This window comes from Nomascus leucogenys, chromosome 15 (genome assembly GCF_006542625.1).
Source record: "Nomascus leucogenys isolate Asia chromosome 15, Asia_NLE_v1, whole genome shotgun sequence".
Taxonomy (NCBI): domain Eukaryota; kingdom Metazoa; phylum Chordata; class Mammalia; order Primates; family Hylobatidae; genus Nomascus; species Nomascus leucogenys.
The window spans coordinates 105933253-105955675 of record NC_044395.1 but is presented as its reverse complement, the minus strand read 5'-3'; the positions used below and the strand labels follow the sequence as shown (position 1 = coordinate 105955675).

The 22423-nt window shown below is 37.0% G+C and overlaps 1 protein-coding gene across 13 annotated transcripts in view; it reads left to right on the top strand.

The window, feature by feature from the left end:
- PHF21A (PHD finger protein 21A) overlaps positions 1-22423 on the top strand; it is a 195699-nt gene that overhangs the window by 35236 nt on the left and 138040 nt on the right. For all 13 annotated transcript variants that reach the window (XM_030794851.1, XM_030794848.1, XM_030794853.1 and 10 more), the window contains 3 exons: positions 2008-2144; positions 7468-7500; positions 10118-10183. In XM_030794851.1, the coding sequence (XP_030650711.1) occupies positions 2091-2144; positions 7468-7500; positions 10118-10183 (153 nt within the window). In that variant the 5' untranslated portion in view covers positions 2008-2090. The remainder of the gene's footprint in view (positions 1-2007; positions 2145-7467; positions 7501-10117; positions 10184-22423) is intronic.

The window sequence follows — 22423 nt, the reverse complement described above, 5'->3', positions numbered from 1 at the left end:
GTAATACATAAGTCAGGAATTTGAGTAGGGAGATTATTTTATTATTTAAAATTAAAGTGGCTGTGTAGTTTTAACTTTAGTGTTGCAGGTAGAGTAAGCTTACATAATAACAAAAATCTTGGTCTTAGTGACTTAATGATTCTGCTATTTATTGATTGATTGGTTATCATTCCAAATATTTTAAAAGATAGTAGCTAAAACTACCCAGATTTGTTCACCATAGTATGTCTCCCTTTCTAAATTGTTAATATCTCCTTTAAATATACTGCCTTTTAAAATGTTTTGGCTAACATTATCATTATACAGTAAACTTTTCCTATCCTTTGCAAATGTGAATTTAAAGGAATTTTGCACTTTTGGAATTTATTCTTTTTTAGGTTTGAGTATTTTGATGTTATATAATCTAGTATATAAGCCCTGAGAGAGAGATTTCTGCTGATGTTTTCTGCCTAATGAGAATAAGCAAATATATTGAAAACTCATATTCACAAGAATATATTCCCTAGTTAATGATTCCATTATAACTCTGTTAAACCAGTTTTCAAAGGACTCTTAGAAAACTTAGGTTGAATATAGACTTTACCCATAGGTAAATAATATTTAGAAATATGAAGATCATGAATCTTATTGTATTGGTTTAAGGAGTAGTGGTTCCTCTAACTTTCTGATTGTTCCCTTCCCCAATTTATATGAATGCTAAAAAGCTACTCTAGCTACAAGCTTTATAGGTGCAAAGAATAAAAGAAATTTGAAGTAAAATTTAAATTTATTTAGGCAAAAACAGACTTTTGGTTTGACAGAGTACCTAAAATCATGTCTAAGGCCACATTCAAGAAAAGAAAAAAACAATAAAGGATAAATTAGCCATCGAAATAATTTAAATTAGAGTAGTGATGATTAGAGGAGATAGGAAGGTCAAGCTGGGTGTCACATTAACAGATTTAGACTTTTGACATTATCTCCACATGCCCTTATATGTATAGTCAAAGAGATGACTGGCAAGCTTGAAAGAAGATGATTTTCATTGTAAAGCTGGACATGTGTTCCATTACTAGACCACCTCATATTACACACGGTAGATACATTTTAAAATATCCACATCATAACTTTGTGGATAGCACAGTTATATTGCATTGTATTTGTCTATTTTGAGTATTAATTTGTTAAATGTAAATGTTTAAGTTATACCAGAATTTCCCCATTTTGAGTTTCTCTATTTTTTATATAGAGTAAGAACCCATCCAAATAAAACTACCCTGGCATTCATTAACCTCCGAGAAACCCTGAACTCTCCAGTCCACTCTGTGTGAAGTTTAAAAATGTATGATTTTGGCTCGGCACGGTGGCTCACGCCTGTCATCCCAGCACTTTGGGAGGCTGAGATGGGCGGATCACAAGGTCATGAGATCAAGACCATCCTGGCTAACACGGTGACACCCCGTCTCTATTAAAAATATAAGAAAATGAGCCGGGCATAGTGGCAGGCACCTGTAGTCCCAGCTACTTGGGAGGCTGAGGCAGGAGAATGGCGTGAACCTGGGAGGCAGAGCTTGCAGTGAGCCGAGATTGCGCCACTGCACTCCAGTCTGGGCGACAGAGCGAGACTCCGTCTCAAAAAAAAAAAAAAAAGTATGATTCTGTTGTTATATGTCTCTTTCTGAGGACAATGTGTCCTGGATGGTTATAGTCTCATTGAAGGCAGAAGTGGTCTCTACTCAGCTCTGTATCCTCAGTATGTAGTGATTAACACAGTGCTGAGCATGTAGTGGGTGCTTAGATGTTTCCATGACCAGATTAAACCCTTTTTCTGGTTTTTCATTTCTTAGTTATTTGAAGTGTTCTTTAGAGGAATACTTGAAGAATTGTTTTGGGGGAAAAAAATCTCTTTGGGAAATTTCTTGCCCTGCGTTAGAGAATCAGATATTTTTTTACTAACATAATTTATTTGGCATAAATATTATATTTATTCCAAATGTAATGATCCAAAACATTTTATGATCTTTACAGCTGCAGTGAGAAGAGGAGTTTGTTACTTTAAACAGAGGCTGAAGAAACTGTAGAATTAGCAGAGAAAGTGGAGAAGGTAGAGGATGGAGTTGCAGACTCTACAGGAGGCTCTTAAAGTGGAAATTCAGGTTCACCAGGTACGTTGTATTATTGGCTTCTCCCACATTGTTGTTAAGTAATGGCTAAGATTAGTAAACAAGCCCATCTCTGGTGTTTAGTATAGTTTTTAATAATCTTTAAGACAATTTTGTCCAAGAGTCATGTCGTTTGCCTTTTATCACTACTCGACAAAGTCATAGATTCTGCTTTTAAGAAAAAGTATTCCTGACTTCCTTTCTAGAGAAAAGAACTGAAAAGATTTTTTTCATATACCAAAGGTGTTAACCAAAAAGAAAGAAATCTTTTTTCTGCTTTTTGGTTCATCTGAAGGACTTTATTCATGTGATTTAACTTGCATGTTTTAAATAACAACATGTCTAACTCAACTACCATATGTACTAAAGTTTTTACAGATCATATGACTCAGCTTTATGCGTTGATTCCAATCTTTCTTAAAGAAAATGTGATTATCTTCACAGATGTTTAAATTTCAGATTTCACAATTCTTATATTTTACAAAAAGCTATCTTTATATAATTACATAATTAAAATTTGTTATGTAAACAGAGTACCACTGTTTTATATCTTTCTAGACTTTAGCTGGACATCAGGCCGAAGACACACATACACATGCATGTATCTAATCCTTGGTACTCAAAAGTGATAAAGGATGATGCATTGACTACTTTTGAATTTGTAACAATTGGGGATATGGGAGCGGAGAGAAGGATAAGTAAAACTACTTTCTAAAGATGTTTGTTCTTAGGTGTAGTTTCCTTTGTTTATCTGAGTAGTCTAAGGTAACATTAACTTTTGAAATCGTTGGGAGAATATCTTGGGCCCTTGGTAACTACTAGATTTGCACATTGCTCAGAATTAGTGTGGGCGAGAACTTAAAGGAAGCTTCAAAAGCACCTGTTCAGAAATCCCTGCTGCTGCTCCGGATCTCGTTAAACTCTTGTTCCGCTGCAGAGTTGGCCCTGTGCACGTGGGCTTCTTTAAGTAGGTAATAAGCTGTGTACTTTTTTTTTTTTTTTAACTTTGCTTCTGGTACTAATTGAGGAGAACAGAAATTTGTTACAAAAACAAGCTCATCTTTTTCTGAGTGAAATTAGTTTAACATAGAGGTGTGTTGAATACCCAGTTTGGCTGAATGGCAAGTGATAAAAATTAAATTCACATTTTATTCAAAGATGACATCATCATAGAATGAATTTTGGGAGTACAGTAATCAATCTGAAATTTGTGTGGATCAAGGATAATTTTATGATGTTGTGTGTGATTTTTGGAGTTTTTCCTCCTCTGAAGAAGTATTGAGATGGCAAAGTTAACATTCTGCTTTAGTTCCTCTTCACAAGATATGAGCAAGTCCCAAATAATCCTTTCTTGAAAGGCTTATGACCTAAATTAATTGAAGTTAATTACTAAATATTTTGTTTCATATTCTGAATTCAAGCATACCAATTTTATAAACATCACAATTATGAAAATACTTAATATTTATTATTCTGTTTTAAATCTAATTAAAATTTTAAATTTACATTTGTTGACTCAAAAGGGATATAGTTCTTAAAGTTATTCTAAACACTCTCTTACTATTCATATTAAGTGTCAGCTTTGAGCATAAAATTAATAGCTTTTATATTCATCCTTTATTTATACAACATTTTGTTTGTGTGATAATAAACATTTATTTATATGTCAATAATATTTTAACAGAGAAAGCATATATTTCACTCCAGTTATATCGGTAATACTTTACTATTTTTGAAAAAATAATTTATATGGTGTCACCTACACAATCATTGATCATGACAAATTGAGGCATGCCAGAAATGACATCAAGGTAGGGGCGTTGGTTACTAGGCTGAAACCAAAGCCAGAACATACGTTTGACTAAATAGTGGGACAAAAGCCATCCTTTGTTGCATTTCCAGTTAGGGAATGAGATTAGGGCTGAAATTGAGCTTACTGGATAGAAAATGTGTTCTGAAACTATCTGGTATTGGGTAGTGAAAGCATATTTTTGTTCTTTGTGTTTTCTTTATGAATGGGGAGATAGTTATGAAAGTAGCAATGTACACATAGTTGATGTTCAGTAAATACTTAAATAATAATGTCCTGTGATGGACATCTCATCTTTTTGGGGAAATTGCCTTTTTTCCTCCTCCCTTTTTTGATCTTATTTAGATTTGATGGAAGTCACATTTAAATTTTCAGGGTATTTACTCCATATGGAATGGAGAATAGTATAAAGCAGAGGTTAGGCCGGGCGCGGTGGCTCACACTTGTAATCCCAGCACTTTGGGAGGCCGAGGCGGGCGAATCACGAGGTCAGGAGATGGAGACTACGGTGAAACCCCGTCTCTACTAAAAATACAAAAAATTAGCCGGGCGTGGTGGCGGGCGCCTGTAGTTCCAGCTACTCGGAGAGGCTGAGGCAGGAGAATGGTGTGAACCTGGGAGGCGGAGCTTGCAGTGAGCCGAGATTGCGCCACTGCACTCCAGCCTGGGCGACAGAGCGAGACTCCGTCTCAAAAAAAAAAAAAAAGCAGAGGTTAGCAAATTTTTTTGTAAAGGGACACAGTAAAATATTTCTGGCTTTGTGGGTAATTTATGGTTTCTGTCACAACTACTCTGCCCTGCTGTTACACAGACAAAACAGCCACGGACAATATATAAATGAATGAGTATGGCTCTTTTCCATAAAACTTTATTTGCAAAAGCAGCTGGTGGGCCAGATTTGGCCTATGGGTTGTTTTGCTTACCTTTGGCGTGAAGTATATCCTCAAGAAATATTGCCGCATTCTGGCGGAAAGTAACCTAACTTTGTTAACACAATGTCAGCTTAAAGTTACTAGGGATTTGGATGGTCCAGTAAGTTGCCCAGCTTGTCCTGTTCTACCCCTGATTGTCTAAAATGCAGTTTAACTGCTTATAGATAGAAAAATTGGCTTATTTATTTCCTCTAGAGGTGAAGACTTCATGTGGTTATCAGTGAATTTTTAAATTCCAGTGTCTGGAAGAAAACCTTTTTCAGCTTCTAAAAGGTAACAGCGTAGTAGCCAACCCTCTGGTAACCAAATCAAAAAGGAAAATCAAGAGCTTTTTTCATTGAAGACTGTGGCTAGCATTAATGTAAACATGTATGTGTATAAAACCTTGTGTTTCAATCCCCTTAACCTCTTAGAATATGTATTGTTTCTATTTTGTAGGTGAAGACTAGGATATAGAAGAGCTACTACGATTAGATATGAAGTCATATAGTGACACATACCTTGTGTATTTGGAGGTCCCATGGTTGGCAACTTCAGTTATCTAAAATGTGTCTTAGCATCAGGGAGAAAGACTTTTGATCAATTAGAATAAATGTCTGAAGTGATACACCAAAGATTATACATTTTACTAAAGGAGGATTTCTTAGATTATTACAACCTATTCACTCATCTTTTTAAATTAGTCCAGTGAGTGTAACACACAGCAGGTCTGAAACAGCAAATTTGAGCTGGGTTTCAGGGTTGTTAGAATAGTAGCAAGAGCTGGGCATGGTGGCTTACGCCTGTAATCTCAGCTACTCTGGAGGCTGAGGTGGGAGGATTGCTTGAGGTCAGGATTTCGAGATCAGCCTGGATAACACAGCGAGACCTCATCTCTTAAAAATATTAAAAAAAAAAAAAAAAAAGCTGGATATGGTGATGTGCACCTGTAGTCCCAACTACTTAGGAGGCTAAGGTGGGAAGATTGCTGAAGCCCAGGAGTTGGAGGCTGCAGTGAGCTATGATTGTGCCACTGCACTCCAGCCTGGGTGACAGAATAAGCCCCCATCTTTAAAAAACAAAAAAACAAATAAAGAATAGTAGCAAAATGTGCTGGCTGACTACCTGACGTTAAGGAGTGGACTGGAAAACTACAATGTGGATTTAAGAACTTTAAAACATAGTAGTTTGGGACCTTTTTTTGTAAGGAACCTATTGTTTATAGTTTAGTATATTAATGTAATCATTCCTCTAAGTATCAATAAAAGCTTGATTTTTAAATTTTTTTTCTTCTCTTTAAGAAGTTAGGGCGGGTGGCTCACACCTTAATCTCAGCACTTTGGGAGGCTGAGGCGGGAGGATTCCTTGAGCCTAGGAGTTCAAGACCAGCCTGGGCAACATAACAAGACCCTGTCTCTACAAAAAATTAAAAAATTAACCAGGTGTGCTGGTGTGCACCTGGGGTTCTAGCCACTCGGGAGGCTGAGGTGGAAGGATCACTTCAGCCCAGGAGGTTAAGGCTGCAGTGAGCCATGATCACACCACTGTACTCCAGCCTAGGTGACAGAGCAAGACCCTCAAAAAAAAAAAAAAGTAGTAGTTAGATAAATATATAGTATATTTTAGAAAGGTTTTATCTTACAACTAAACAATTTAAAAGTGCCTTGTCACCAAAAGAGAGTGACAAATTTTTCCATTACATGAAAAATTGACTTGGGTAATAGCTTATTCCCAGATACTTTAGGACTTCTGACGCTCCTTTATCCTTCATATTCTTCTGTCTATGGTTATTGTTAACTTTGGGCAGCGATGTTTTTAGAAGTTGGGTTAGATCAAAAGACATTCATTTTTCTTCCTTTCCTTTCCTTTCCTTTCCTTTCCTTTCCTTTCCTTTCCTTTCCTTTCCTTTCCTTTCCTTTCCTTTCCTCTTTCCTTTCCATCCGTTTGGGCTTCTGTTTTCCCTAGTAAAGATCTTTTCCATTCAATATTGGGTAGCACTCTCTTTCCCAGAGGAATCGAGTTAGATAGAGTTTTGTATTGTTCCTGCGCTTCCTTATTCTCAAAAACTGAGCATCACTGCCCCACTGAACTTATCTTCCCCTGCACCCAACTCCTTCTTGAGAGAAGACAGTGGCAAAGTCACATGGGACACTAAGCTCCTTCTGTGGTAAGAACCAAACCAATAGACCTGCCAAATCTGTACTTTGCTCTGTATATAAACAGGCTGGTTTTGTGTGGGGCCAGCTTCTTTCCAGGCCTTGTTTGGGACTCTAGACATTGACAACATTTGAAAGGGATGTTTGGCTTTTGGAGCATCCAGCTTGTTTAAATTCCCTTCGGAAGCCACTGTCACCCATCTCTGTCCAGATTTAAAAATCAGGCACTTTTTCATTTCAAATATAAAGTGGTGGTTTGATTTTTTTTATTAAAGGAAGTGTCTCCTGAGCCTATTACATGGATCACAGAAGGTTTTAGTCTCTTCTGATTGTGGTGTTGCTCTTTTTTGTGTGTTAACTTAAAATCCTAGATTTTTTTATCCAAACCTGATTAGCCGTAGGGAGTTAATATGTAAGACTGATGGCTCTTTTTCTCTCTTTATTACCAGAAACTGGTTGCTCAAATGAAGCAGGATCCACAGGTAAACTACTATTGTTATTCATTTAATTGTTAAAGTTAAAAATAATTTAAAATAAAATCACCATAAAATACTTAAATATAGATGGTACTTAACTTTTAAGAATTATTTCATTTCTAATAGCAATTATTTTTAATACATGGATCTTCTGGTTATAAGGGTTTAGAAATAGTCATTCTATTTTAATATAGCTATTATTTCATCTTTGTTACTATTATTTTGGTTTTATATTAATTGGTTTGAGTATTTTGGAGAAAAATATTGAGTTAATACTTGTCATGTAGCTTAAATTCATTTCCATAAACCCACTTATTCAAAATCAGAGTTTTTAGAGGCTTTCTGTCATCCCAATATTATGAAAAGAGACCCCAAACCATTTTTATTTACTTGGAGTTTATATTATAGAACATTTGAATAGTATTGAATTCTCTATGTTCAGGGTAAGAATTTTAGAGTATTTTTTTTTTTTTTTGGAGACGGAGTCTCGCTCTGTCGCCCAGGCTGGAGTGCGGTGGCGCAATCTCGGTTCACTGCAAGCTCCGCCTCCCGGGTTCACGCCATTCTCCTGCCTCAGCCTCTCCGAGTAGCTGGGACTACAGGCGCCCGCCACCACGCCCGGCTAATTTTTTGTATTTTTAGTAGAGACGGGGTTTCACCATGGTCTCGATTTCCTGACCTCGTGATCTGCCTGCCTCGGCCTCCCAAAGTGCTGGGATTACAAGCGTGAGCCACCACGCCTGGCCTAGAGTAATTTTTAAAAGAAGCATTTTAGAAAATTTTATTTTTGAAAGAACCCTTAAAGGTGGGTTAAAAAGTACCTTATGTTACTTTCTAACAGAAAAGTTAACAGAGAATGTTAACTTTTCTTTAAATTCTCATAGGCATTTTTCACTTAGGCATTTTATTCTCTATTTCCGAAGAGATGTTTTCCTAAAAACTTACCTTGTCTTCTGATAATTATATTTATTATTGGGCAGTGTCTCTTTTGTAACCATTAGATACTAGGTCATAAGTATGGAGAGTGTTTATCAAATATCAAAGTATATCTATATATCTATATCTATGTCTATATCTATATTTATATCTGGGTTGATAAACAGTCTATACAGGCTTCACTGTAAAGTAAAATCAAGTTTTTGATTGAAGAATGGTACTGAGGCACATTGATTTTTGGAAGTAAAAAAATAACACTTATCTCTACAAATTGAGAACTCAGGTCTAACTATTGTGTTTTGATTCTGAGAGCTGGCATTGGTAGCCCATACTTACCCCTGTTGAATGATCCCACTTCCGTGAGAAACTTCTCCTTTTTTTTCTTCAGTTTTTTGGTATATTCACAATTTAAATTGGATTTAGATACAAAAATTAGCCAGGCATGGTGATGGGTGCCTGTAAAGCCAGCTACTCAGGAGGCTGAGGCAGGAGAATCACTTGAACCTGGGAGGCAGAGGTTGCAGTGAGCCAAGATCTTGTCACTGCACTCCAGCCTGGGCGACAGAGCGAGACTGCATCTCAAAATAAATAAATAAATAAAAAATTGGATTTAGGGAGCCAAGAGGTGGTAGACTTTAGATTAACAAGTCCTTTCCTATTTAATGTGGTAAACTATCAGCAACTGTGAAATGTTACTAGAAACTATCATTTCTGTTATAGTTGGTGATCATGTAACAGAATTGTCTTAACCTGAAGAACCTGAGGTGGGCAGGGCAGTAACTTGTTGGACAGCAGGTGTGGGTGATCTCATTGGAGAAGCCTTATGTCAAATACACTAATAAAAAAGTCCACATGGAGTAAACCAAATTCAATAGACGGGGAGGATGTGTTCCCTAACCCTGACAGAAGACCAAGCAGGGTAAATTGAAAGAATTGTATGTGAGACAAATCAAGTAAAAGCAGTCTCTCATTAGGGTGGTGTTCAGTCTGCTAGTAGGCTGTCCTGCTACATTAAGCATTTGAAAACTTTAATTTTGGAATTTTTTGCCTACTTTAGTAAAAGGCAATCATGCTCTGTGTATCTCATCTAAAATAGTATTCTTTTTTTGATTCCTAGAATTTTAGAACTGAGAAAATGCCCTGGTAGTCAGTGTGTTAATTTGAATGATGTAGTGTTAAGGCAGTTGCAGTACTGACAGCTTTTCAGATCTAGGCTAAAATAACAAATGTACTTTGCTAAATAAGGGAGAGGGCAAGTGGAGAAAAACCTCTTATCTTTGTTGATAATGGTGTAAAGCATGTAGTGTGTGCATACTTATAACCTCCATTTTCCTACTTTTGTGTGATTAGTGGAGCTTTGGGTTTTCTGTCAATGGATACTTTCTATAAAGAATAAGAATATTTTAGTGGACAGGTACTCTTACCGTACAAGATGCTCAAGTATAAAACTTCATGTAATTTAAAACAAGTGCAGAGGAGCTGCTCCTGTTTTGGTGCGAGGAGCCTATATTTAGGATCTGTGCATTAGGTGATGGTATTATGGCCACAGTGTAATGCATGACAGATTTGATTGGCTAAATGCTTCGGGTTGCTTCATCATTTGTAATACAGTATGCATAGTCTTCCTGCTACTATTCTGTTAACAAATGAAATATCTTTCTCACAGATATTTTTTCTTTCCAATCAGAATGCTGACTTAAAGAAACAGCTTCATGAACTCCAAGCCAAAATCACAGCTTTGAGTGAGAAACAGGTAGGGGAAAAGGGGAGGGGGACATATTTTTAACGTTGTGTTCTAAAGATATGTCTGCTCCAGGCTTCTAAGAGAACTGCTATTTTTCCTCATGTGTGAAAATAAGTGTGGGCAGCCAGACTTGGTTTTAATTTTGTTTGAGCTCTGTTTATCTATTTTTATTTTTGGTTGAAATCAGTCTCTAGAGTATCCCATGGGTATATGTTACTGGCAAATACCTAAAAGCAATGTGGCAGGCTGCCGTTAACTGTGTTAATTAAACTCTATAGTTTACCCATAGGGGATGGGGTAAAGGCAGTTAGTGAGAATAGGTGATAGAGAATCTTGTAGGTGCTGCGTGTACCTTGTTACCTGTCTTAAAGCCTTGAGCTGACATTAAACTTACTGTGAAGAGAATCTTGTAAGTAGATTGCTCTAAATGTAGGTCTCCCATTCTAAGTATGGTCATGCCTTTATGTTAATCTCTATTAGATATTGACCTACTATTATGTGAAAAAACTTCGGTGAAACCTTATTAGGCTTATTCTATATAGGACAGGAGAAGAACATCTTGCTTTTTCCCAAGGACACCTGGAAAATATTCTTTGGAATTTTTTGTATGATGACCTCCACTTTACCAATTGAGGCAGTGCCTGCCACCAGGTGGAGTGTGGCAATTGATAGAGCTATAAGTAAATGTTTATGGTAATCCCACAAAGCATTTGTTTTCTTGTTTCTTCCCCACCACTCTCCCTCTGGTTAGAAAGGGTGGTTTTCTGTCTTGGAGTAGGTGAATGTATTAATCAAAAGAATAAGGTGATTTGCAATTGACACTTCATGCCAGTGACATTTTATGGAAGATTTTTGACTAAATAGTTCTCAATAACTGATTTTTATGTCGTTATTTAATGTTATTTAGTGAAATAATAACAATGAGAATAATTTATTTCTGGAGATTTTTTATTGTGTTTCTATTGTGTTTTCATTTAACTGAGGGGAGAAATAAACTTTGAGAATTATGTGGAAGAGATATGAATCATTAATGTTTCAGAATAGAATCATCTTCCAAGCTGAGTGAACAACTGCTTTATATTCTTCCCTCCTATTCTTATGCGTCCCCATCTTGTCTTCTCCACAGACAGGAGGTATTTTAGATTAGGGAATTGCCAAACTAAAATTGGGAGGAGGTGGGATGGTGGAGAACAATTTGTAAGAAAAAATATAAACAGAGTTGGTTAGTATGTATTTGGCTCTGAATGTGATTCAGTTCTCTAAAGTCAACATGATGTGTGTTAGTGAAAGTGTTCTAGCTTTAGAATTCTGTTAGTGCTGAGCCTCCTTATAGTTTCAGGGTTAGTTTGACAAGACGCCAATGAGTGAGTCACATTTGCTGAAAAATTCACGTGTTCCAGCAGGGAAAGAAGGTGAGAACTGATTAGTGGAGTAGGGGTTGGGGGATGCTTTTGCAAAGTTAAGATAACTTAAGACTACATTTGGGGAAAGTGGGACAATTTTTAGAAATTTACATCTACTCGAAATTTTTGTTTGTGAGAACTAACATAGATTTGGTTTATTCTGTAACTTTTTATTCTTTAATCTTTTTTCTGTTAGGGACTTTACTGAATAGAAAATTGCAACTATCTATGTTAAGACATTTCATCAAGTGGCAAGCTCTAATTGTTCTCTGAACTAAGTTTGCATTTCAGAAACTGGAATTTTAAAAAATGTCTAACATCAGGAAAACTTTAGGTATACAAAGTAAACAAAACTAGAGTTAGAAACTGAAATCCAGTCCTGCAATTTTTATATTTCCTTAACTGTTAAAACAACCTTCTTGACGGAACAGAAAAATATCATTTTTAGGTAGGTAATACTTGAAGGAAGCACAGCTGTAAAGTTCAAAAGCTCATCCCTCCTCAGACTTATTTTCAACGTGTGATATTACTCTAAATTTAGTTTAGAATAGTTTTATTGGCCAGGCGCGGTGGCTCACGCCTGTAATCCCAGTACTTTGGGAGGCCAAGGTGGGCGGGTCACCTGAGGTCAGGGGTTCGAGACTAGCCTGGCCAACGTGGCAAAACCCCGTCTCTACTAAAAATACAAAAATTAACCGGGTGTAGTGGCACATGCCAGTAGTCCCAGCTACTTGGGAGGCTGAGGCAGGAGAATTGCTTGAACCCAGGAGGTGGAGGTTGCAGTGAACCAAGACCATGCCACTGCACTCCAGCCTGGGTGACAGAGCAAGACTCTGTCTCAGAAAAGTAAAATAGTTTTATTTTAGAACAGTTTCCTAATGCTATATGCCTTTTTTTTTTCCCCCTCAAAAGAGCCACTTATCCTCTGGCAGAACCTAACCAATTTTCCTTCCACTTTAATAACTAAAATCTGAATTACCTTATCCATATGACTAATATTTTAAGTTAACATTTATTTTTTGTTAGAAAAATTTAAAATACAGAAAAGTTTGAAGAATAATGGCATATTTCACACTTAACCCTTTGTCATATTTGCTTCCATTCTTTTTCTTTGTGCATTTTTCCGTAATCATTTTTTCAATATTTATTAGAAAACTTTAATTATACAAATAATGGACTCATATATTCTCTTCTTTTGTTTTATTAAAAAAAGTTGCATCTGACAACTTTTTTTTTTTTTGCGTCTGACAAAACCATTGCAGATAGTCACTATTTCTTGCAGTGGACACTAGTTCTTATTCACTGTTGCCACTTCAATCTTTGATACTTACTCAGTTTCTCCCTTAAAACTATGTAGTCGTATGCTCCATTTGGGAAAATAGAGCCTTTAGTGAGCATCCTTCATGTCTAAAACTCAGTGAATTTCACTGAATTCTTGCTTGGAAGGTTCTAGTGCTTTTAAACTGTAACTTGAGATTTCTGAAAGAAACTGTGGCAGATTTCAAAGTCAGCTTCTTGACCTGCAGGGCTTCAATTTGTGGCTGACAGTTTTAACTCAGAAAATCCCTGACTTGATTGGCTAAATAAATTATATGTTATATAGCCATTAAGATCATGGTTTTGGAAAGTATTTTAATGATACAGGAATGTGCTCTGAAATAATAAGTGGGAGAGTATACACAACTTTATGTGCATTACAGTCCCATTTTTATGTTTATTTTGTGTATCTATGTATGTGGGCGTGTAAATGTATGCAAAAACAGTGTCAGTATAAAATATTGGAAGGTGGTTAAGTTTACAGGTGGTTTATTTTTTCTGTATACTCTTATGTATATTTTCTAAATGCTCCACAATAAATATGTTTCGCTTTTAGAATCAGAAATAGACAAGAAATATGATTTAAAAATTTTTTTTAACATCAAGCTCTTGTCTGTTTCAGGCATAGTTCACACTTAAAAATCTAATGACATTCTTCTCATGGTATTAAATATATGAACCACTCTAATCAGAGAATCCAACTTTTTTTTTTTTTTCTGAGACGGGGTCTTGCTCTGTTGCCCAGGCTGGAGTGCAGTGGTGCCGTCTTGGCTCGCTGCCAGCTCCGCCTCCCGGGTTCACGCCATTCTTCCACCTCAGCCTCCCAAGTAGCTGGGACTACAGGCGCCCGCCACCATGCCTGGCCAATTTTTTGTATTTTTAGTAGAGATGGGGTTTCACCGTGTTAGCCAGGATGGTCTAGATCTCCTGACCTTGTGATCCACCCGCCTCAGCCTCCCAAAGTGCTGGGATTACAGGCGTGATGTAATGCTCAAGTGTGGAAGCAACTATTAATTTCTTTAACAGGATTCACTCTCATTCTTACTCCCCACACCCTGAGTTTTTGATAGGCATATGTGGTCTTTTATGGAGATATTCTGATATGGAGCCAAAGCACTTAGTTGCTCTAGTTCTCTGCTTTCATTTTGCTTTCTTGTAGAGGCAATCTTAATATCCCAAAGTTTGTTGCTTGTTACTGTGGTGCTTCAGGGTTAAGCTATCGTGGTTGCAGCTTTGGTTTCCCCAGCCTGAACAGTTTGCTGCCTTATCTCCCTTTACCTGGTGGCCTCCTGGTGAGGTTTCATGTCATAGCTTGAATGTCACTTCCTCAGAGGAGCTATCCCTGACACTCCTTCCTCTAGTCAAAATCAGCTGTTTCTATTATTATCTCTCATTGAACCATACTTTTCCTTCATAGTTATTCCATTTAGACATTCAGTTGTGAATGACTGAAAACCCAAAATGAAAGTGATGTAAACAGGGAAAACTTAATTTCTCTCTCATCTAAAAGTTCTATAGGTCCCCCTAGGCCTAGGGCTGCGGAGAGTGGTTCCATGATGTTAGGGAACCCAGGTTCCTCCTATTCTGTTGCTCTGCCATTCTCAGCATGCAGCTTTCACATCATAGTCCAAAATAGCTGCTCCATCTGGTAAGAAGGGGGAGAAGCAACAAAGAGCAAGCCCTTTTTTATTTTTTAAGGATGTTTACTAGAAGTTGCATGCACCACTTCCAGTTAGATCCCATGGGCCTGAACTTAGTCATATGGCCCCTGCTAGGAGCAAGAAAGTCTGGAAAATGTAGGTAGTTTATTGCTGGTAGTCATGGCCAGATAAAATTTAAGCACTATTACTGAGTAAGAATTGGGAAATAAATACTGGGAATAATTAGCATTTTCTATTACAGTAGCATATCTGTATCTGTAGGATTACTAATTTTTAAATATCTGTCTTCCTCATTAGATTGTTAGTTTCAGGAAGGCAGGGAACATGTTTGTTTTATTTGCTTTTTTATTCCTAGTATAATATTTAGTATAATATTTAACATAGAATATTAACACAGAAGGCACACTTATATTCTTTAAATGAATTATTTTATCCACTCGATCTTTTGCTCTGCTTATATTGTAATTTTTTTATAGAACGGTGTGTCTTGCTTTTTATGGTTTTTAAACCTAACTTGTTATGAAAATCTTCTTAGATTTTTGAGTGTTCTTTGAGAACATGATTTTTAACAGCTTTAAATATTAGTGTAATTGGTTATATCATGATTTTTTAAAACTATTCTTCTCTTGATGATAGGGTGTTTCCAGTTTTTTTTGCTATTATCAATATCGCCTTGATATACCCTTCTATATGAATGCGTGTTTCTCTCTGATTGTCTTAGGAGAAATTCCTAGATGTGTGATGACTGGATGTGTTGGTCACCTGTTACCCTAACAATTCTGCATCAGAAACTAGTGTTTTATTGAGTGGCTTTCAACACTGCCAGTACTTACATAACTGGTCAAAGATTTGATTATCTCTTTAAGAAAAATAAGCTCGATGAAGTAACTTACACTTTAATAATGTGCCATATTATTATAGGGCATTTTACCTGAGTGTTTATTTTCACACTGGGTCTGTAGGTCATCTGGGGTTCTCCTGATCTAGGCTGTACTTGGCCAGGCACCTCTGCTTCAGTTTGTGGGCTGGCTGAACTTGCCTTCAGGCTGCAGGTTTGATTAGGTCTACTCTAAATGTGTTTATTCTGAGGCCTTGCATGAACGGACAGCAGCTACCTGGGTCGTATTCATTTTGTAGTTTACCTAAGAGCACAAGAAGCAGAGGCCAAACTACTAAAATACATTTTAAGACTCTGCTGGCATCAGGCTTGTTAACATCTCATTAGCCAAAAGAAGCCACATGGCCAAGCCTTGCAAAGTTATATGACAAAGGGTGTCAAACAGAGAGGATATGGAAATTGAAAACAATAATTCATCTACCGCACTTAGGCTAAAGGTATAAAAAAAACTTTTGCTACATCAAAAAAAAAAATTTTTAACCATGTATCTCCAAATAACCCCCAGAAAAGGTTATATCACATTGATAGCGTATATTGATAATAAGTGATTTTCCCCAGGAGATACCCTGTCACAGGGGAAAAAAGCACTCTGCTAATTTGGAAGATGTATTGATATGTATTTGATGCTTATCAGGAAGTATATTTTTCAAAGAATTTGCCATTTGTCCATGGCACAAATCTATTGTAATATTCCATAGAATTATCTTTTGGTTTTAAATTTTGTTATTCTTTCACACCCTCTTCTATTTCTTTTTACTCCTTTTTAGAGAGGTAGACCCTTCTGTAGTCTTTGATCTTTTCTACAAGTTTCCTTCTCTGACTCTGTTTAAAAATTATAGTCACCAGGCTGGGTGCGGTGGCTCACGGCTGTAATCCCAGCATTTTGGGAGGCCGAGGTAGGCAGATCACCTGAGGTCAGGAGTTCAAGACCAGCCTGGCCAACATGGTGAAACCCCGTCTCTACTAAAAATACAAAAATTAGCTGGGTGTGGTGGCGGGCACCTGTAGTCCCAGCTGCTTAGGAGGCTGAGGCAGGAGAATTGCTTGAACCCTGGAGGCAGAGGCTGCAGGGAGCCAAGATGGTGCCACTGCACTGCAGCCTGGGCAACAGAGCGAGACTCGTCTCAAAAAAAAAAAAAAATTATAGTCACCATTTCTTACAGATCTCTTCAACATAATATTAGATGAAATACTTTTCTGGGTTTAGTAAGTTCATCTTGCCATTTATGGAATCATTCTCAATTTTAAATTTGAATATATTTTAATACAAGATTCTGAAGCTTTTGGGAAAGAAGTTTCTCTCCCTCCTATAACTAGTTATGTTTCTGATCTATAGGACAACATAATTTAAGCTAATTAGGTAACTGAAACAAAGGACTGGGTAGGGATGGGAGAACCAGAAGTTTGATTCTATTCCTGACTCTGTAATAGACTTGTTGATAGATTTTCATTATTGAATAACTTAATATGTCTTTTTCCATATTTGTGGAATGTTTGGATTATGCATTGACGAGTTAATGCACGTGTATGCATTGAGTGCATGGAGTTCTTTTGTAGGTGAGTTCTGTTCAAAAGGAAATTGTTGGCTGTAGTCATGGTGGTTAATTTCATCTCATATGTAACACTTTCATCTTACGTGTAAAGTACTACTTTTCTAAGAAGCTTAGAACATTTCACATTTAACTCAATCACAAGTGCGTCACTGTGATACATAAACTGAGACGTGGACTTTGTGACTTAACCATTATTATATAATTTATCAGTATCAGATTCAATACTAGAATCCAGATTGCTGTACTCTTCATTCAGTTTTATTTAGTAACTCTGTAGAGCTTTTATCTATCAAATATTTTTTGAAGTAGGACATTAGGCAAAATAATCACATTGCCTTTAGGCCTCATTACCTTGGAGTCAAATAAGTAAGTTAGATCCTATGGTCCTTGTGTTGGTTACCTGATACATGATTATATCCAGCCTCTAATACCAGTTACCATAAAATGTTACCCTCCGTGGTTCACAGCTAAACTAGTGTGATTGGCACATCACATTGGAATTTAAAATTGTTGTCTTAGAAATCTTTTCATTGTGATGGAAACCTGACTTTATCCAGAGCTTAGGAATTCCTAAGATTTAGTCTAGTTCATCCCTCCTGTGTAATATTTATGTGAAGCCATTGGTCCAATTGTTTGTTGAGTTTACTGCCACTTGTGTACATCAAAGGACATCAGCTCCTCGTTTTCATCAAATACAGGAAATGTCATATTTCAAATTTCTCCTGGTGAAATCCTATTGGCTTATATTCAGCCAAGATGAGATGAAGGAAAGGCTCAGAAATAACTGGCTACAAGCATGAAAGTTCTGAAGATCGAGAGGTTGTATATATGTAGTGTGACTGTGGTTCCCAGTGCTGTATTATCTGCTCTCCTTTTTACCTGTCTTCTTGGAGTGTGATTGTGTCTGTTGCTGCTAGTTGTACCTAAGTGGTCAAAGATTTGACTATCTCTTTGAGAAAGAGATGCTTGATTGAGTAACTTATACTTTAATAACGTGCCACATTATTATAGGGCATTTTACCTGAGTATGGCAGAGGAAATCAAGTCAGTTGGTGACTTGTACCAGATGCATTAGTTTGCTAAGTTAAGGCAGAGCAATCTTCTTGTGAGTTTATCCTAATAACTTATTTTTGGTACTGGCAAATGGAATGACTTTTAAAATTCAAATTGAATTTCTTAGCCCTTGTCATCAGGTGTTATATATCTTGACACTGGACTACTAGAATCTACTGACTGGAATCTACTGTATTTTTTTTTTCCGCTTTGCTCATCTATTGCTTAGCTGAGAGCAGTTGTTTCAAGCTATGGAAATTAAATCAAAGGCCAAGTTTGTGGAATGCTTTTCAAGCCTGTGCTGTCTGTCTTTTTTTTTTCTTTTGCATAGAACATATCTGTATTTCAGAAAGTTTAGGGACTCTTCCACTCTTTGGAGAACGTTAATTTTTGAGTGATAGGCAGTGTGAATAACGAATGCTTTTTAGGAGCCAATGTAACTGACACCACCTCTCTACTATATCATGTGCTTTCAAATAATGTACATATATATATATATATATATATATATATATATATATATGCTTTCAAAAAATCCATTCCCCCTATTTATTCCCTTTTCTCTGGGATCTGTGCTTTTCAGACTTCTTTATCATTCAGAGTCTGATTCATCTGTTTTATTCCACATATATTTATTGAGAGTTTACTCTGGTGAAAGGCATGATACTAGGCCCATGGAGGATGCAGAGAATGAAAATCTTGCAGTGTTACTTCCATGTGACTGGTTATGACCTACAAGGCATTCAAGCTCATTAGCATTGATACCTTTAACAACTCATTCTCATACATACCCCATAAATTCCCTGCTGTCACCTTTACTCCCTGGGCTCTCTCAAGACTGTGCCTTCTTCACACATCCTCTTCTCTACACCTGGAATTTTCTTACCTTTTTACCTGGTTAATTCCTACGTATCCTTTGAAGACTCAGCTTAAGCAAGGTCTTCTATAAGCTTTTCTTGACTTCTTTCTACCTTCCGAGCAGAGTTAGACACTCCTCTTCTGTGTACTCATGGTACTTGGTACTTGTGCCTACTTTATTTGGCACTCATTGTGGTACTTATTTGCACTCATCGAGTTGTATTGTAATTATTTGTAAGATCCTCACAGGCAAGGACTGTGTCTTGCTCACATTTGTACCCCCAAGTCTAGAATGGTAGATGAGCAGCAAGTGTTTTTGAATGTTATTAATTCATTATGCCCTCAGAAAGCTGGTAAGGTGGCCAAGGATGTCCCTACCAAGGGTTCACCATCAAAAGAAAATTCCCATTTAAATGGTTCAATTCAGTTTTTTTTTTTTGTTGGGGTGGAATATTCTTATTATTATTTCCTACTTCAGTGTTTTAGGAGAGGTCAGTGCCATTATTAACTCTATTCCAATTTAGAGCAACTTTATCTTAGTTTCAGAAAAGGACAGTTTTTATTAAGTGAAGCTGTATAAACTAGTAAATGAGTCTGGGGCCACCAGTTTGCAAACTTCATACATCTAGAAACAAGTCTCTTCTGCAATGTTGCTACATCACTTACCTCAGAAAACCCTTCGTTTTCTCACCCATGCCCACCTCCCCATTGAACTCATACATACCTTACCCTCTAGACTTTTCAGATACTTGTTATGCTGTATCGTTTCTTCAACCTGGGATGTTTTTACCTGTCTTCTTTGCATAGTGCAAACCTAGGGTCACCTTATACCTTTCTTCCGGCAGACCCACTTACAGGACAACATAGTACAGAAATCACCACAAAAGAAAATTGGAAAACAAATGTGATTGAGTCAAGGTGCATTAGTAAGTAATACATAAGTAAGTAGTATATAAGGTGCATTAGTAGAGAATACATTAGCTATATATGCATGTTATGGAATAACATGTAGCTGTTAAAAAAGAACGAGGTGCTTAACTGAATGGAAAGATGAATAGAAAGTTAAAAAAGCAAATTGTATTGCCTAGGTTTTCTTCTAGAGTTTTTATGGTTTTAGGCCTAACATGTAAGTCTTTAATCCATCTTGAATTAATTTTTGTATAAGGTGTAAGGAAGGAATCCAGTTTCAGCTTTCTACATATGGCTATCCAGTTTTCCCAGCACCATTTATTAAATAGGGAATCCTTTCCCCATTTCTTGTTTTTGTCAGGTTTGTCAAAGATCAGATGGTTGTAGATATGCGGCATTATTTCTGAGGGCTCTGTTCTGATCCATTGATCTATGTCTCTGTTGTAGTACCAGTACCATGCTGTTTTGGTTACTGTAGCCTTGTAGTATAGTTTGAAGTCAGGTAGCGTGATGCCTCCAGCTTTGTTCTTTTGGCTTAGGATTGACTTGGCGATGCGGGCTCTTTTTTGATTCCATATGAACTTTAAAGTAGTTTTTTCCAATTCTGTGAAGAAAGTAATTGGTAGCTTGTTGGGGATGGCATTGAATCTATAAATTACCTTGGGCAGTATGGCCATTTTCATGATATTGATTCTTCCAACCCATGAGCATGGAATGTTCTTCCATTTGTTTGTATCCTCTTTTATTTCATTGAGCAGTGGTTTGTAGTTCTCCTTGAAGAGGTCCTTCACATCTCTTGTAAGTTGGATTCCTAGGTATTTTATTCTCTTTAAAGCAATTGTGAATGGGAGTTCACTCATGATTTGGCTCTCTGTCTGTGATTGGTGTACAAGAATGCTTGTGATTTTTGTACATTGATTTTGTATCCTGAGACTTTGCTGAAGTTGCTTATCAGCTTAAGGAGATTTTGGGCTGAGACAATGGGGTTTTCTAGATATGCAATCATATCATCTGCAAACAGGGACAATTTGACTTCCTTTTTTCCTAATTGAATACCCTTTATTTCCTTCTCCTGCCTGATTGCCCTTGCCAGAACTTCCAGCACTATGTTGAATAGGAGCGGTGAGAGAGGGCATCCCTGTCTTGTGCCAGTTTTCAAAGGGAATGTTTCCAGTTTTTGCCCATTCAGTATGATATTGGCTGTGGGTTTGTCTTTGATAGCTCTTATGATTTTGAGATACGTCCCGGGGCAAGGACTTCATGTCCAAAACACCAAAAGCAATGGTAACAAAAGCCAAAATTGACAAATGGGATCTAATTAAACTAAAGAGCTTCTGCACAGCAAAAGAAACTATCATCAGAGTGAACAGGCAACCTACAAAATGGGAGAAAATTTTTGCAACCTACTCATCTGACAAAGGGCTAATATCCAGAATCTACAATGAACTCAAACAAATTTACAAGAAAAAAACAAACAACCCCATCAAAAAGTGGGCAAAGGACCTGAACAGACACTTCTCAAAAGAAGACATTTATGCAGCCAAAAGACACATGAAAAAATGCTCATCATCACTGGCCATCAGAGAAATGCAAATCAAAACCACAATGAGATACTATCTCACACCAGTTAGAATGGCCATCATTAAAAAGTCAGGAAACAACAGGTGCTGGAGAGGATGTGGAGAAATAGGAACACTTTTACACTGTTGGTGGGACTGTAAACTAGTTCAGCCATTGTGGAAGTCAGTGTGGCGATTCCTCAGGGATCTAGAACTAGAAATACCATTTGACTCTGCCATCCCATTACTGGGTATATACCCAAAGGACTATAAATCATGCTGCTATAAAGACACATGCACACGTATGTTTATTGCGGCACTATTCACGATAGCAAAGACTTGGAACTAACCCAAATGTCCATCAATGATAGACTGGATTAAGAAAATGTGACACATATACACCATGGAATACTATGCAGCCATAAAAAATGATGAGTTCATGTCCTTTGTAGGGACATGGATGTAACTGGAAACCATCATTCTCAGTAAACTATCACAAGGACAAAAAACCAAACACCGCATGTTCTCACTCATAGGTGGGAATTGAACAATGAGAACACTTGGACACAGAAAGGGGAACATCACATTCCAGGGACTGTTGTGGGGTGGGGGGAGGGGGGAGGGACAGCATTAGGAGATATACCTAATGCTAAATGACGAGTTAATGGGTGCAGCACACCAACATGGCACATGGATACATATGTAATAAACCTGCACATTGTGCACATGTACCCTAAAAAAAAAAAAAAAGGAATTATTCATGCATGTACACAAAGATTTATACATCAAGATATTCATTTCAGCATTGTATCTAATAGTAAAAAGCTGGTAACAACCTAAATGCATACTAGTGAATAACGGCATCCATAATTGATGGATGTATTGAAATTACACAGCAGCTGTTAAAGGAAATATTACAGAAGAATTATTAATCATACTGAAAAATGATCAGGTTATATTTAAAAAGCAAGCCCCAAACAATATAAGCGAAAAAGAATCTTGTGAATAATACATGCATGAAAGTGGATTTAGATAAAA